The sequence below is a fragment of the Balaenoptera ricei genome, chromosome 20 (genome assembly GCF_028023285.1).
Source record: "Balaenoptera ricei isolate mBalRic1 chromosome 20, mBalRic1.hap2, whole genome shotgun sequence".
Lineage (NCBI taxonomy): Eukaryota > Metazoa > Chordata > Mammalia > Artiodactyla > Balaenopteridae > Balaenoptera > Balaenoptera ricei.
In genome coordinates this window covers 1,923,509-1,940,909 of record NC_082658.1, presented here as the reverse complement: position 1 = coordinate 1,940,909, position 17,401 = coordinate 1,923,509, and the positions used below count along the sequence as shown (strand labels likewise).

The following is a 17,401-nucleotide window of genomic DNA, read 5'->3' as shown; positions in this document are numbered from 1 at the left end:
CACGGGGAACCCCACCCGACACTCTCCCTCAAAGAAACAATGCGACAGAAAAAGTGCAACACTCACAACCGTAAGGACCAGTATGTAAGAGGGAAGAACAAACCTGACTCCATACTGGATCTGTATCTTTCACTTTAACCTTCCTGCTCTACAGCTTTTGCTCCAATTTAAGAATGTTGCCTAGAGCCTGAAATATACAGAAGAGCCCATTCTCAAGGCTCTGACCTTTAAGGGTGTAACACTTTTTCATTCATATACAGAGGAAAAGCTGCAGAAGAGAATAACATTTATCTTGTTGGAGGTTTACAGGAACATGGTGACCTGACCTACGGGGACAGCTGCAAGAACAAAGGATTCTGACACCAAGAAGTTTGCAACAACCACGCCCCCGCCCCTTTTGGTATAAAAGCAGCCTGAATTCTAACTCCTTTGGGACACTAGTCCACCATCTTCTCGGTCTGCTGGCTTTCTGAATAAGGTCACGATTCCTTGCCCCCAAAACTCGCCTCTCGACTTACTGGCCTGCTGTGCCGGCCAGCGGTACAACCTTGGACTCGTTAACAACTACAACAAATTATCTGCAAGACCCCTCACAAAGGGCTCTCTCTGTTAAAGCTGAGAACTGCAATGTCCCCACAAGCATCCAAGGCTGGCGTAATGCAAGTACCACGGGCATTTTCACTGGAAAATGTTCTTGAGAGGAGGTCATAGTTTAAGCTGCTAGAACTGAAGCGAGCTGCTGCTTCTTTCAGGGATGAGCTAACAGTCAGCAAAGGAAAAGAAGAGGTAAGGCAGCGCCCAAGGGCGGAAAAGTCTGCAGAACAGCAGAGGGGTGTGAATGGAGAAAGTGACCTGGCCCAGTCAGCAGACCCGGAGCACCTCTTTCTAAAAACCACCAGAAATCCTCCTCTGGAAATTATGTTCCTTGTAAATCCTTTCTCAGGATGGGGAGAGCTATTTTTACAGGATTTGTTACTTACTAGTTACTGCTGGCCCTAGCTCTCTCAGGAGACATAAATGTATCTGAAGAATGGAAATGTTGTGCTTGCTGCCACAGACCAGGCTACTAAGACAGAAGAGAAAGAGTTTCGAGTTTTTATCATTGTAAATGAGCCTCAGTTCGAAGTTCCAGTGCTTTAAAAAAAAATTCCACTCTGTTACTTTGACACAGCGCAGAATCAGTGTAACAGTTTATTCCAATGCAGTACAGTACTCCACCCAAATGAAAGCATAAAGTGCAAGTGTTTAATTACTCCTATTTGAAGGTTCTTATTTCTGAAGAACAGCAAGGCATTTTGTTATCCACTCTCTCCATTCCTTAAAGGCTTCCACAGGTTTGGGCAAACTCAGAGGATCCTCACGGCTACGTTCCGGAGAAACTGTAGGTGTGTCAGTGGACTCGGCATCAACCCACCTCACCAGCGCCTTGAAAAACACGTTCACCTTTTAACAAATCCCAGCAAAACAGACTTCGGCAAGAGAAAAACATTAGCTTCCGAATCAAGTTATCTACATCGGTGACTTATGCTACCCCACGGAGATGTTCCATTTGATAAAGATGGTCATGAAGGTGAGACCATGCTTGTCAAACGGCACGCACCAGAAACACGCCAGCTGTGAGCACACAGGACAGTCATGAGGATGCACAGGAGAGAAGATTAGAAAGAATTACACTTAGTCCTCACAGTTTTTTGAAGGTGGGACGATAATTATTTTCTTTTCTCAACTTGCTAAGTGTTCCACAAGGCATTATACCGTGGTTGTAATTTGACAGGGCTATGTATACACCTGTTAAGTGTACACATAGGCATGGCACATATACATATGTGAAGACACACATGTAGACATGGACTGCAGTCGCTATGTTTGTGGACACACATTCACTTGCACATCGAGATTACTTTCCCTCCTTCTTAAAATCACGCCTTCCTCCTAATGAATATCATACCCTTGTCCCATATGTGGAAAGATAAATCACTTCCACATATTCATAGTTTGTGGGGTTTTTTAAATGTAAATTTATTATTATTATTTTTTTAATTTATTTATTTATTTATTTATGGCTGTGTTGGGTCTTCATTGCTGTGTGCAGGCTTTCTCTAGTTGCGGTGAGCAGGGGCTACTCTTCATTGTGGTGCACGGGCTTCTCATTGCGGTGGCTTCTCTTGTTGTGGAGCACGGGCTGCAGGCGCGCAGGCTCTAGAGCGCAGGCTCAGTAGTTGTGGCTCACGGGCTTAGTTGCTCCACGGCATGTGGGATCTTCCCGGGCCAGGGCTGGAACCCGTGTCCCCTGCATTGGCAGGCGGATTCTTAACCACTGCACTACCAGGGAAGTCCCTTCATAGAATTTTTAAACATGAACTTTGCCTCGCTTATCAATATTTATTCTGCTCTGCGAAGTCAAGCTCTCTGGCCCTAAACGAACGGGAGACACAGAAACCTCTTCCACCATTTCTCATTGAATTTTAAGTGTAAGGCAAGTCAAAGTTTTTAAGAAAGATATTTCTTTGCATTTTTTTTTAAACCACAGCTTCCTGCCTACCTTTGCACTAATTTCCTCTGATAAATCACCTCCAGAGAAGGGCCTAATAGAAAATGGTAGTTTGCTACTTAAATAACCACTTCCCCCTTTATGGCTTCCCCCACTTACTTTGTATCTGTCTTTAAGGTGGAAGCCGATAGCACTCTGCAACTTGCGTAAACAGATAGGGCAAAGGTCGAGGGGACGCTGGTCAGCTTCTTCCAAGTGGTTGGAGCCTTGCATCAGACATGCGAGCCACTGGCAGTGCCGAAGTCCAAAGATATGTCCAATCTCATGGGTTAAAGTCTGCAAGACATTCACATGGAGGCTTACAGCGCCACGGTCATCGGCAACAAGGTACACCCCCTTCTTTTGCATGCTCTTCCAAGAAACCAATTCACAGGAATGAGCTCCCTTGCCATCACCACCAAAACCTCAGTCTGCCCAAAGACTTAGACCCTCATTTCCCTGAATGTCTTACTGCCTTCCTCTCTGGGCTTCATTACTTCCCCACCAGGGCTTCTCCACCTCGACACCACTCACACGTTGGACAGGATCATTCCTTGATGGGGGCGGGGCGGGGTGTCTTGAGCACGGTAGGGTGTTGAGCAGCAGCCCTGGCCTCTACCCACTAGACGCCAGTAGCATGCCCTCCCCCGCTGTGACCACCAGAAATGTCTCCAGACACGGCCAAATATTCCCTGGGTGGCAAAATCACCCCTGGTTGAGACCACTGCTCTGGACCAGAGGGGTGCTTGCTAACATTTAGATTCTGAGGCCCTTCCCCCAGAGATGCCGAGTTGGTAGGTAGGAGGGGAGGAGCTTGAACTGCATGTTAACAAGCACATTAATGCAGGGAACGTACAGCTGACCCTTGAACAAGCGGAGGTGGGGCACCGACCCCCCTGCAATCGAGAACCTGCTCTGGCTTTACAGTCAGCCCTCTGCATCCGCAGTTCCGCGGGCCCTTGAGGTAGGGCAGTACCTATGGCGTCAGTGAGAAACACCACACGGCAGCGGACCCATGCAGTTCAAAGCCATGTCGCTTAAGGGTTGGCTGTACTCTGAAACCGTCATTCCATCAGGTGTCGTTCTCTACCCCGACACACAGCAGTGGTGAAAGCGGAAAAGCCCGTCTGGCTATGAAGAAGGGGGGAAACGAGGAGACAGGCTTTCCACAGAGCAGGGCAGGGGGAGCCACGAGGAACCAGCAGCTGCAGTAGGCGGCCCGGAGCCCAAGGGGAAGGCCGTTCCCCGCCAGGGGCCAGAGCGCAGGGGTCCCGCAGGCCCCCGGGAGTTAGCCCGACTTGACGAGCACGGCGTCCCTACCCGCCCAGAATTCTGGACTTAAGCTAATGGTCAGGAGACAGGTACAGCCAAGGCCGCGTGTAACTAACAGGACAAAAAACTGTCACAGATACTGTACATTTCAGTATGAAGGTACCATTTACATTCTGGTTTTATTGGTAACTTCAGTCAAGCAATATCCACCAGAAGTATACAAATGACACAAACTCATTTATGAAACCACCTTAAGGACCGCGGATACGTAAGTTCAGGGGATCGAGATCTCTTAAAACAACACTCCTGAGGAAAAAAAAAAAAAACACTCCTGGGGGACGGTTTGAACGGCTCACCTTACAGGACCGAAGCAGAAAAACACTAGTCACTTCAGGAACGTAATAATTATCAAAAACTGAGTAGTCACTTGAAGATTTCTTCTGCAGCTTCTTCAGTTTGCCTTCGTAGTGTGAGCTGTAAAAATCACTGCCGTACCTGGCAAAGCTGAATATCCCCACACCTAGGAAAAGAGGACAAACAATGACAGAATAAGAGGAAGATTCCTGAAGAAAAGACTAAAAAAGAGCCCGCTCGGGCACCTGGCTGGGGAGTGCCCATCGGTCCCAGTGAGTGCCCGCAGCCCCACTAAGCTCGGCTAAGGTTTGCCCAAAGGAAACTTCTGCCCCAGATTTCCCGATCAGAATCTTCCGCTATCCAATCTGCTCTGCTCTGTAAAACTCAGTGATCTTGACGTCAAGTTCTTGAGAAACTGTAAGTTCCAGAGAGTTTTTTTCCCCACAAAAGAAGTCATTTTGGGGGGAATTCCCTGGCGGTCCAGTGGTTAGGACTCTGCGCTTTCACTGCCGTGGGCCCGGGTTCAATTCCTAGTTGGGGAACTAAGATCCCGCAAGCCAAGTGGCAAAAAAAAAAAAAAAAAAAAGAAGTCATTTTCTTAAATAGCCAAATCAAGTACTCCAAAAGGAGCGACAGAGTGACTGAACTGCAGGCTCATGACCTCACTCTGGAAGATCACGGTAAACAGATCTCGGTGCCGTGCATGTCACTGAGGGTCCCGTCCTTCCCTTGTGCCCTGCTATACAGGAAGACATCCGGCCACTGGCCCACTGCCTTGGTGACCATGTCTGGACCCTGCCTTCAGACAGAAGAACCTCTCCTGTCCTCCCCACCCTGTAAACACAGCACAACTCTCTCTGCAGCTGTGCCGGTGACCAGAACAAACACCCCTGTAACTGACTTCCTGTGACACCTAGGCTAGTTTCAACCATCTCTGCCCAGAGAACAGACTGACGCACCACTCATTCTAAAGGGCACTGACTGCTTTATAATTCCACTTGTTTACATTGTCGCTTTCATGTATGCCTCTTTCAGTTGCTCTTCGAAAGTAGTAAGGAACATTTGTGTTAAGGAAGTGAACTCATAGTAAGTTTGTCCAACCTAATTTGATTCAAAAAGAATGCACCTCACCCCACCTTGGTATTTGAGATTTAGGGGAAGAGAGCATTCTGGAAGTTAAGAAAAAACTAAACCTACTCACAAGTGACCTCCTCTGACCAAACAAGTGTGGGTGTATTTCACTATAATACCTTCAGCAAGAACATTTTTTTCTTCTAATAATCCTACCAACAGATTATTTCCTTTGGTAATTAAATATTTCTCAATTTTAAAATACCAATCTTTATAAACTTGGAGAGAATGAAGTCACTTGTAGTAGGATACTGCCTCACTGCACGGCAGATCAACCCTGCTCTCCTACTACATCTTCTCTTACGTCACACAATATTTAAGAAACTTACTGAGAAAAAAAAAAGAAATAGAAACATTTGGGGGGAGTGCTTCCTGACCTCCTCAAACGCGTAAGATATATTAGTTAACAATATCTAGATAAACACATTGTTTAAAAATTTTTTTAATGGTTCCATCTCTATCAGGTTAATAATAAAAGGGGAAATAAAGATTGAGCTCATATAAATTTCTGATAGAAAACTCGTACAAAAACTCAGGGGGACAGCAGTGACCCAAGTCTGCGAGAGTGTGTGTTAGTAAGGTCATGGGGGCAGGGGGTCTGGCGCTGTAAGAATGTAAATGGAGAGTGAGGATGAAGGGCTGGGGGAGGATGAAGGGCTGGGAGGGAAGGAGGCTCCACGGCACCCCGGGCCCCCACCTCTGATGAACGGGGAGGAGAGGAGTGTCTCTAACAGGAAGAAACATTTGTGAGCGAGAGCTCCCACCCCAGCAAACCCTGGGGCTGATGTAACAGCCAGTCTATAACCTCTGTACTCATACAGGCCCTGGTACTTGCTCCCCATCCCTAGAACGCTAATGGACAATCATGCCCCTTAGTTTACTGGACTTTTCCCCTTCAAACCTGTTTTAGATCCTGGGGGATAAGGGTAGAAAAATAAGAGCAAAAACAGAGGGGTGGGGAGAAGGCAAAAAAAAAAACACAAAATAGGCAAAAATATGATTTGCTTCTGGATCCTTTCCCACCCCCAGTGTTATCAAGCGGGTTCACAATGAGTCAAAGTTTATTTTATTTCAAGTCAAAGACTGAAATTGACCATAAATAAAATAACAAAATGTCCTGAGACACTGGATATGAAGCACACTTGTAAATCAGTCTACAGCTACCTCATCTGTGCAAGATTACTAAAAGAGCTGAAAAACAATTAGCAAGATTTTCGTTTATATTAATGACAATTCAAATATCCTTAACTTATTTAGTTCACCTTGCCACTGAATTACCTACATTTACCACCTGTTGTGCGAACGCCTATATATGTGCCAGGCATATGTACACACTTCTTACGGGTCAGCACTCCTATGTAAATTATCTCAAACTGACACTGGGAAATAGGTATTATTAGCTTCAAGGTCACACAGGCACTGAACGGCCAACCTGTGGAGAAACCCAGATCAAAGGGGTCTATCAACAGCATCCTTCCCTTTACGGCAGGATGCCGCACCAGAAATACTATACAGTCTTAAGTATCAAAATTGTAATTGGTTGGAATTTTTTCCCTCTTTCAAAATCTTCAAATAGTCTCAAGTTGAGGAAGTGTCTACCAACAATGTCAAAAAGGAATACCATCTGTCAAAGAGGCCTGTCCAAAGACAAAATTCCAGGAGTCTCTTGGGTAAAGATCGATCATTGTTATTCCCACAACACAAAAAGCATCTTCAGGTTTCTTCTTTTTCAAGAACTTCAGGATCTGCCCTATATAAAAAGAAACGCGCATGTGATATATAAATACACACATATACGTATAGCTCAATTCACGTCGTAAAGCTGTTTAATTCACCTGCATGAATCTGTAGGTTCTGCGTGTTATCATTGATTCTAAAGGAACACCTCGTTGCAGAGACAGGAACCGGTTCTAGGAGTTTTACCGTCAAGCCATAGAAAAATGCTTCACAGTAACCCTTGAGCCATTTCACATATTCTTCACTGATACTTCTGGTGTTTCCTAGCAATCCTATAATATGGAAGAAAATTTAAAGACAGACTATGAGATGATTAAAATAGCCTTTACCTCAGTCTAGAATTAGAAATTTGGAATTAGACACAAACCAACTGTAAATTTTCAATACACCTTTATCGTTCACTGAGGTGAATACGAATTAGAAAGAAACAAAACATCCTTTTAAGGCAGTTTGGCTACAAAACTTCCACCTTGGGAATGAACGTCAAAAATGATTATAAAAACTGCCCGCTTGAATGAGATCGGCAAGCCAAACTATCCCTGGCAACAGCACCATTGCAAAACCAAACCAAAGCCAATATATACCAATGCACTGTATATAAATACTGTGCTTCTCTGGAGAAGGCGTCTTTCTGTAAGGATCGTTGAAAAACTCTTCAAAGTCTTGGGGAGCCTCAGGATGGGAGGTTATCCAGTCTGACTGCGAATGCAAAGTAATGGGTCCAAAGAGATCACTGTCTGGCCGGAAGGCTTCGTCCATCAGACGCTTTTCCCCAGCATCTAACTTCTCATACTGTGACACAAGCGCTGGGTTCTTTGAGATGAGAGCTGTCCTTAGTGTGTGTTCAGAGTGCCGTACTGTTTGCATCTACCAGAAAGACACAAGAAGTCAAATGTAAAATGCATATCCACACTGGTGACTTTAATCAATGTACGTCCTCCACAGACATCTTTTATTTCTCCCTAGCATGGAATGACTGATTGATTGCCAATGCCTTGGAGTGATCACTCCAAATTACTGTTTGCTTTGCCCATTTCTAATCAATTTCTTGGGGGAGGGTCTCTGGAAGAGTGAAAAGACAACCATGAAATTCATTCCTCCATCTCTTAGGGAACCTGCTCCTATTATAAAACCTAGTGGTAACCACAAGACACGACCTGATTTCCCATTTCCTTCTGCCATTTGGGTAATAACATTATGAACTGACTCATTAGGGCCACGTGAAAAATACTCATCCTTTCCAGTGTGACTCAAAGATGCTCACGACCAAATGGAAAGAGAACTAATGTAAATCTTGCCGTTTCTGTAACTTAACTGCGGGCTGATAATATATCTCAGCCACTGAAGTTCATCGTCTCCGGGTCGTGTCACCCTGAGGAAGACACCAGGTGACTAAAAGCCAGACCCACCGTGACAGGCCTCTTCCATTCACATCGCGTGCCTGCGCAGAGATTTCATCCTTCCCTTTGAACGGGTCAGACAGCTGTTCCACCGCGAGGCTTTGTGAGTGAGGAAAGGAAAAAACTGGACGTCACTGTCTGGAACTATCATATTTTCTAATTATCTACATTTCCTCCACTTTAATGATAGACAATTGATGGGAAAGTTTAAGCGAATGGCTGTCCTGGCTGGACATCTGAACTCTGGAGTTCCAGAGTGTGGAAGAAATCCCCAAAACGAAGCTCTCTCTCGTCAAAGCTCTCCTACGAGCAGAGGCTCGTCCTCACTGCTCCACAATGGGCCGAAACGCGACTTCTCCTCCAGGACAACGTCCTGTCGTTCCACCCACCTTCAGGGAGAGGACGGCCCCCTCTCAAGTTTCTGTCTCACAAGGACCGGCTTGTCCGGGCCTGGGAGGGAGCGCGTGGCGCCTTCACCCTAACAGTAAAAAAGCGGTGTCAAAGGTCAGGAGGCCTCCTTCGGCCTCCCAGGTGGGAGTCACTTCGGGGGATGGGGGCCCGAGAGCTGCCGGCGCGCCGGGACCGGAACCGGACGGCCACCCCCGCCGGGTGTCCATAGCAACTCGCTCCTTGGGCTCGGCCCCGCGCCAGCGCGACCCGGCCCGGTAGGGGGCGGCCTGGGGGATCCCCGGGGACTCTCGCTTCGTCTTTTCCACCCGAGGAAGCCTGGCCTGGCTCTCCCGAGACACACCCGCCCCCGCCGTCCTCCCCGCTTCCGCCACGGCTGCTCCTCCCACATCTTCCTCCCTCCCCACCGACCGCGACCGTCTCCATCCTCTACCAGCCGGCCGCCCGGCCAGGAAGCCCCAGCCCGGAGGCTCCAGCCCGGCCCCGCCAACCCCACCCCGCCAACCCCACCCCGCCAGCCTCACCCCGTCACCCTCACCCCGTCACCGTCATCCCGCCGGGCGTCGACACCACCCGCCCTGCGCCGTGCTCTGCGCCCGACGCCGTGCCCCGCCTCTTCGCGCGACGCCACGCCCCACCGTAGCACGCACGCTCCGTTATGCCCCGCCCCTTGACGCCCTGTCACTGCCCCGCGCTCCATGCCCCGCCCCCGCCGCGCTCCGCGCCCCGCCGTCGCGCTCCACGTCCGGCCGTCGCGCCCCACGCCCCGCCCGCGCGCCCCACGCTGCGCTCTACGCCCCGCCTGGCCGCGCGAGGCAGTCTCGGGGGCGCGGGGCTCGAGTCCTAGTGGCCGCCGTGGCCCCAGGTTCTCGAGCGAAGCGCGGTCACGAGGGGGCCACGAGGCGCTGAGATCAGCCCCGCGCTCGGCCTTTCCGCCCTGCCCTTCGGGGGCGCCGCTCTCCTGGGCGCCGCTCCCCGGCCGCGCCCGCGCCGCGGGGTCAGCTGCTCGTGCACGTGCTCGGCTGGCCGTGGGTGTGAGCAGAGCCCTCGGCGTGACACAGTCCACCGGCGCGGAAGCGAGTCCGCGGCGGCCGCAGGTGGACTCACGGCCCGGCGCGGGGATGCGCCCACTGGCGGGCGGCGCGGAGGGGGCGTCCGGGACACGCGGCTCGGCGGCGCTTCTCTTCTCCCGGGATGCGCCCGCTGGTGTCTCCAGGCGCTGGAGACGGGCTGGGAAGTAGGAGAGGCGCCCGCGGGCGGTAGGACTGAAGCAGCTCTGCGGCCTCTGTGTGCGGGACGAGAGGGGACAGCTGCGATCCCGAAGACCCCCTTCAGCCCTGGGAGGTCGCGGGATTGAAGCGGAGGGTCCCTCATCTCATCCGTGTGCTACCCCTTCGTGCGGCCAGCGCTCATCTCAACGTCGGGACGCGTGGACGGTCTGGCTGGCCAAGGCCACCGAGTGCTGCCAAGGCGACAGCGCCGCGCCATCAGCGTCCCCCTCCCTTCGAGGCGGGGGCCTCCGAAGAAGCCCCCGCCTCCCACTCGCTCCTTTCTGTCCAGCTCCCGTCATTTTTCCCCAGGTTCGCACCGCGCTCACCAGCCCCTCTGTCCTGAGGGCTTCCTAGGAAGGAACCTGGGGAACATCTGGCCCTTTGTAATCCTGTTTCCTCAAACCCTTATTCACGACCTCATCTAAAGGGACGCCCAGCTCCCCCCGAGCCAGCCCCAGACATGACTCCTGCCCTCTCAGCGTTAACTCAAAGATACTCCTAAATCCTATTTTTCATTCCAAGCCCCTGTCCTACTGCTGCAAAGCAACCTCTGGAAGAGGTTCTCATATTTAGAATCATACAAGTTGTCCAAAAAGAAAATTTGTAACAAGATTAGAAGGCTGCAGAACGGGTTAAAGAGATGCAAAGTATATGGCAGATGAAGGATTTTTAAATGACTTTTACAAACCAGTAGGAAGGAGATGGACATCATGACATGAAAACGAGCAAAGAACAGGTACTTTGAATGATCATTTAACATAAAAGGGTTCAACTTTACTCAAAGTAAAATGAAAACCATTCCAATACTTTTTTCTTATCGATCAAGTGACAAAACTGTTTACAGTTGACTCTTGAACAACAGGGGTTTGAACTGCACAGATCCACCTATACACAGATTTTTTTTTTTTTTTTTTTTTTAAATCGTATCCTCTGCTTTTTTTTTACTTTTTTGGGGGGGTTTATTTATTTATTTATTTATGGCTGTGTTGGGTCTTCGTTTCTGTGCGAGGGCTTTCTCTAGTTGCGGCAAGTGGGGGCCACTCTTCATCGCGGTGCGCGGGCCTCTCACTATCGCGGCCTCTCTTGTTGCGGAAGACAGGCTCCAGACGCGCAGGCTCAGTAAATTGTGGCTCACGGGCCCAGTTGCTCCACGGCATGTGGGATCTTCCCAGACCAGGGCTCGAACCCGTGTCCCCTGCATTGGCAGGCAGATTCTCAACCACTGCGCCACCAGGGAAGCCCTATACACAGATTTTTTTCACTAAGTACATACGGCAGTGCTACAAGATCCTCGGTTGGTTGAATCCATGGATGTGAAGCTGAGGATACAGAGGGTTGACTGAAAAGTTATATGCAGATTTTCCGACTGCAAAGGGTCAGCGCTCCTGATACCTCATGTTGTTCAAGGGTCAACTGTATTTTGAAAGAATTGCAAGCTTGGGACTTCCCTGGTGGTGCAGTGGTTAAGAATCCGCCTGCCAATGCAGGGGACACGGGTTCGAGCCCTGGTCCGGGAAGATCCCGCATGCCGGAGAGCAACTAAGCCTGTGCGCCACAAGTACTGAGCCTGCGCTCTAGAGCCCGTGAGCCACAACTACTGAGACCACGTGCCACAACTACTGAATCCCACAGGCCTAGAGCCCGTGTTCTACAACAAGAGAAGCCGCCGCAATGAGAAGCCCATGCATTGCAACGAAGAGTAGTCCCTGCTCACCGCAACTAGAGAAAGCCCGCGTGCAGCAACGACGACCCAACACAGCCAAAAATAAATAAAATTGATTCTTAAAAAAAAAAGAATTGCAAGCTTACAGAAAAGTGGCAAGAATAGTATAAAGAATCCCTATGTAATCTTCAGCCAGTTTCCGCAATTAACATTTTACTTCATTTACTTTCACTGTCTCTCTCTCTCCCTCTGTGTCTCTCTTTATGTTTCCTGTCTGTCTCTGTCTCTCTCTCTCTATTATATATAATATAATATAATATAATATAATATAATATAATATAAGTATATTTCCCCCTGAACCATTTGAGAGTAAGTTGCAGACATGATGTCCATTTACACCTAAATACTTCAGTATATATTTTCTAGAACCAAGTAAATTCTCATAAATAACCACAGGACAATTAAAACATACCAGTATGGACTCTCATTTTAATTGTACCCCTTCACCCTCTCCCCAGTGCATCTTCCCTACCATCTCTGAATTTTACTCACCCTGACATTCCACTAGAGATCCTTGTGCATTAACAATCAACTATAGTTCTTTTTCCTACTTCTTTGATTTTATTTAAAAATTACTAAATCTATGAAAATATTCCAAGTACGTGTCTTTAAAAGCCAAATAGTACGAAAAGGATTGTAATGAAGAGGAGTAGCCCCCAGCCCGTTGGCCAGCTTCCCAGAGGCTTCCGATCTCAGCTCCTCAGCTGTTTTCCCTGGTATTTATCTCCATATGTGTACACAGCGTGTGTGTAATGAGACTTCTTGATCTGTTGATGAAAGGTAGCATCTACTGACTTATTGCCATGATAGATGGGGACTTGACTTCTTTGTTCATCCGCACACTCCCCCCCTCCCATTCCTCTTGATGTGGGCACATCACAAATTTCGATTGACTCTCTAGTCAGTGCTTATGTTACGATGACGCAAACACTGTTCACTGCAAAGTCAAGTAGTGTACTATGACCATGCTTTGTTTCCTGTAGAACTCTATTTTTGCCTGGAGTTCATAATCATTTCATTTCTATTATTTAGTTTACTTTCTGTTTTAAATTATAAAAGATTAATTAGCCTAGTTTCATATGATCTAATTTTTTTTAAAAAATACGTCATCATCTCTGTTATACATTTGCCAATAATATTTTCTACATAGCACATTAGTTGCTTTTTTTTTTTTTTTCTGGGAATCTTTATTCTGGAGCTCTCCATCCCCCTGTTTCAGTCTGAACTGGTCCCCTTTAGGACTGCTACATAGGTATCACCCTGGAACTACACTCTGCTCTGTTGGATCCCCTGTCTCTTCAATTCTTAAACTCTTTGTCCCCCTCTTTCTTGGCTCACTCCTTTGATTGCTGTAGCACATCCCCCAGAACCTTTGGGAATAAAGATGCATAGAGGTAAATATTTGGAAATCTTGCTTATCTGAAAATGTTTTTATTCTATCCTCATCCTTGACTGAGAGTTTCCCTGGATTGGTGTGGAATTTTAGGCCGAAAATCATTTTCTCTCAGAATTCTGAAAACTCTCTTCCATTTTCTCCTCACTTCCAGTAACGCCACTTTGATTCCTAATCCTTGGTATGTTACCTGCTTTTTTTAAGGAAGATCTTACGATTTTCTCTCTATCCTTAGAGTGCTGAAGAACTCTTAGTTTGTAAAGTTTTTAAAGATGTGTCCTGGCCTGAGACATTTTCCCCCATTCATTTTGTTGCTCACTCATTGGGCCCTTCAATTTTTTTTTTGGCCACAGCCAACGGCATGCAGAACTTCCCCAACCAGGGATCGAACCTGTGCCCCCATTGGAAGCACGGGAGTCTTAACCACTGGACCACCAGGGAAGTCCCAGGCCATTCAATCTTGAGATACTTATCCTTACATTCTGAGAGATTTTCTTGTGTTACTTTTTTTTTTAATTTATTTTATTGAAGTACAGTTGATTTACAATGTTGTATTAATTTCTGCTGTACATCAAAGTGATTCACATATAAATGTATATAATGTATATTCTTTTCTTTTATAAATTTATTTACTTATATTTGGCTGCGTTGGGTCTTTGTTGCTGTGCGCGGGCTTTCTCTAGTTGCGGCGAGCAGGGGCTACTCTTGGTTGCGGTGCGCGGGCTTCTCATTGTGGTGGCTTCTCTTGTTGCAGAGCACGGGCTCTAGGCACGTGGGCTTCAGTAGTTGTGGCACACGGGCTCAGTAGTTGTGGCTCGCGGGCTCTAGAGTGCAGGCTCAGTAGCTGTGGCGCATGGGCTTAGTTGCTCTGCGGCCTGTTGGATCTTCCTGGACCAGGGATCGAACCCATGTCCCCTGCATTGGCAGGCGGATTCTTAACCACTGCGCCACCAGGGAAATCCCCTGTGTTTGCTTTGAAACAGTTCATCTATTTCTCCTTTCACTCCATCATCACATCATAATTACTTGCTTTCCAGTCTGACTTCTAGAATAGACTGTAAGCTCCCAGAAGGCAGAGATTGCTGTGTCTGCCTCATTCATCTCTGTATGCCCATATAAACGCTCAAAAAAATATCTGTACAATTTAACTGAATTTCTTAAATGTCAACTATGTCACCTATGCGCTAGATTCTTCTGGTGATAAGAAAAATGATCCACTTATGGAATTGATTTTAAGATGCTCACAGTCTAGTGGGGGAGCAAATATAGGTGCATAAATAATTAAACCAAGATACACAGTAATAACGACCACTCGGGAGGACTTGATAAAGTGCTACGGGGCCTTCAGAGAAAGGCAATTACTTCCATCTAGATGGAATCAGGGATGCTTTTGTGGAAGAGAAGGTACTTGGGCTGGGCCTTCAAAGATGACATATCTGGACACGAGGAGCAGGACGGCTGCTTGCTGGATGGACTGAACAGTGTAGAAATGAGAGGGCCTTCTCCTGTCAGGCACTAGAAGTAAAGAGGAGAAACAGCTCCCTTACCATCCCCACCCCAGAAGTTCACTGCCCAGTAGGGGGAACAAAATGTGGGAGGCTATGATACAAGATAAGCATGTGGAAGATGTTCTAGGCAGAGGCTACAGCACGTGCAAAGGCACTGAGACCTTGAACTCACGGGGTGGGGGGTAGCGGGTGGCAGCAGGAACTGTCTCTGAGAGACAGAGACAGAGAGAGAGATACAGCAAATAGCAAAATGTGAATTGTTCATTGTGCTATTAGTTTAAATTTTGTGTATGTTTGGAAATCTTTCATAGTAGAAGTTAGGAAAAAAATAAAGAGATCACAGTCTCATGGGGGTGGTATTAAACCGCCTCAAAGCCGAGACTTGAGTAGGGTCTGTACCAGGAGGCGTTCAGGGCTGAGTTAGGCCAACTCCATGACATCAAGATGCTCTCATCTCAGCCACGGTCCTCACGTGGCCCGGTTACCAGGCAGCCCCGAGGGGCTGTGCTTTTCCCTCCAGCCTTTGTGTGATTCGTTTATTTAATGGCCTCTTTGCTCAATAACACAAGAGGTCCAAACTGCCAGTGCCAGCCCAGGACATACTCGTTACATTTTCACCCAACCTTTCAACTCTAAATTATGACTTTTCCAGAGAATTCCTGTGCTTTTTCCTTCTATTTTGTAAGATTCTTTAAGGACTGACTAGAGGATGCTTCTGTGCTTGATAAACGAGAATATGGGCTTTGAAGTAAAATGAACTTGGATTCAAATCCAGGCTTCTGTGCTTCCTAAGCTGTGTGACCTCAGGCAGGTGCCTTGGCCTTTCTGGGCACTGGGAGCCTCATCTAGAACACCTGTGCGGTACGTTTGTGAGAGACTGCTACAGGGCCAGGCACCAGGTGGGAGTTGAGGGGAGCTATTACTATTTTTATCTTTTTTATTTTTTTATTTCATCTTTTTAATGTTATTCTTTTCACTCACTTGGCTTTCTTCGTCTTCCTTCTTCCCTCTTGCCCTCCTTTTTGCTTCCTTTGTTATTCACCTTGACAATTTTCCCCCAAAGAAACCAGAAACCAATGTGTAAAATTCTCAGTCTGTGATGACATTTTTGTCACCCAAAGGTGACACCTGAGCTCAAGGTCCCCTGAGAGAGGAGTCCTGTCAATACTGGCGGGCTGCGGGGAGGAGGGTGCCGTTGGTGAAGTTCAGCCTTATATGAATGGGACCCATGAGCACAGTACACGCGGACCCCGATCTTGCGATCGGCTGAGCACACAGGTATAAACCCGTACTACATCAGTGACAAATGACCCATAGAGTTCAGCTCTATTTCTACTATGGGCAAGCACAAAATAGGTATTTTTTCAAGTTAGCATTGTGTTCAGGCAGATACTAAACATTCCTCCACGGGTGAAGGGTTTAACATTCATTTTTCGGACATTTTTAATTCAGACAAGAGTGTATAGAAAAAACGGGGTCCCAGGTTGCCCCATCTCATTTTGGCCCCTAGAGCGTGAAAAAAGAGGAACACAGTGTGGTCTCTGCCTGAAGCTGGTTCCGTTAAGGGCCCTCCTGGGACCTGTCTCAGTAGAGAGGGCGCCCTTGCAAATCTGACTTGCCCAGGTGGGTTCGCTAGGGTGACAGGCAGCAAAATTAGTTCAGGAAGGCATTTTATAAGACTATCCCCTCCAAGGGGGAGGAGGGTGGGGGAGGGACGGACTGGGAGTTTGGGATTAACGGATGCAAACTATTATCTAGAGGATGGATAAACAACAAGGTCCTACTGTAGAGCCCAGGGAACTATATTCAATATCCTGTGATAAACCACATGGAAAAGAATATGAAAAAATATATAATATATATGTATAACTGAATGACTTTGCTGTACAGCAGAAATTAACACAACATTGTAAATCAACTAAACTTCAATAAAATAAATTTTTAAAAAAAGAATATCACCTCAAAAAGGAATTAAAGATGTAGACATCTGGGAATTGCCTGGCGGCCTGGTGGTTAGGACTCTGAGCTTTCGCTGCTGAGGGCCTGGGTTCAATCCCTGGTCAGGGAACTCCCGCAAGCTACGTGGCATGGCCAAAAAAAGAAAAAAGATGTACTCATCTGAATGCAAACATGCAAAACAAAAACTGGGGCGAATACTGCTAATTGTGTCAGTTTGCCTCTGTTTTGTGCCCTGTGAGCTACCCAAGAGGCTCAGATCCACCCAGAAGAATGGAGAGTCGCTGAGGCTGCCTTAGGGGTGGGGGGTGAGAGTACGCACGCCTCTTCCGGGAAAGTTTCCAGGATGCAGTGTGGCTCTGGAGATTGGTTGCTCTGTCTCGTCTGTCTGTCTGTCTCTCGCCAATCCTCTCCACATTCTCCAGTTCACTCCAGGGAGCTGCTCTGGTTAATCCAATTGCTCGCCCAGTAGGAGGGCATCCTGATGGGTCATCAATCAGCCGGTTGATGGGCCCGTTTTGGCAGGTGTCCCCCACCCCGTGCGATCAGTCGTCTGGGAAGCGCCCTGTCCCACTTCCCTTGCACCTTCTGGTGGGCGGCGAGCATCACACCTCACGTGCCCAGAACACGTATGTCAGGAGAGTGTATTTGACTTCAGATCTTTGTTCTGGAGCATGGTCTTGGGTCTGCCTTAGATAGCGAGGGTCGTGTAACCAAG

At 47.7% G+C, this 17,401-nt stretch overlaps 1 protein-coding gene across 7 annotated transcripts; it reads right to left on the bottom strand.

Annotated features, from left to right (window-relative positions):
• Positions 1 to 1,177: 1,177 nt before the first annotated feature.
• On the bottom strand, positions 1,178 to 9,461 carry AMZ2 (archaelysin family metallopeptidase 2). Of its 7 annotated transcripts, none has more exons than XM_059908525.1 (9): positions 9,371 to 9,452; positions 8,814 to 8,902; positions 8,434 to 8,523; positions 7,609 to 7,891; positions 7,123 to 7,296; positions 6,909 to 7,037; positions 4,159 to 4,322; positions 2,651 to 2,827; positions 1,178 to 1,443 (listed from the first exon to the last, which is right to left on the bottom strand). In XM_059908525.1, the coding sequence occupies exons 4-9, from the start codon at positions 7,889 to 7,891 to the stop codon at positions 1,270 to 1,272; spliced, it is 1,101 nt and encodes a 366-aa protein (XP_059764508.1). In that variant the 5' UTR covers positions 8,434 to 8,523; positions 8,814 to 8,902; positions 9,371 to 9,452; the 3' UTR covers positions 1,178 to 1,269. The 7 variants fall into 7 exon arrangements, with proteins under 7 accessions (XP_059764508.1, XP_059764510.1, XP_059764507.1 ...); XM_059908527.1 differs by lacking the exon at positions 9,371 to 9,452 and adding an exon at positions 9,266 to 9,328; XM_059908524.1 differs by lacking the exon at positions 8,814 to 8,902 and having other exon boundaries at positions 9,371 to 9,461.
• Positions 9,462 to 17,401: the final 7,940 nt, after the last annotated feature.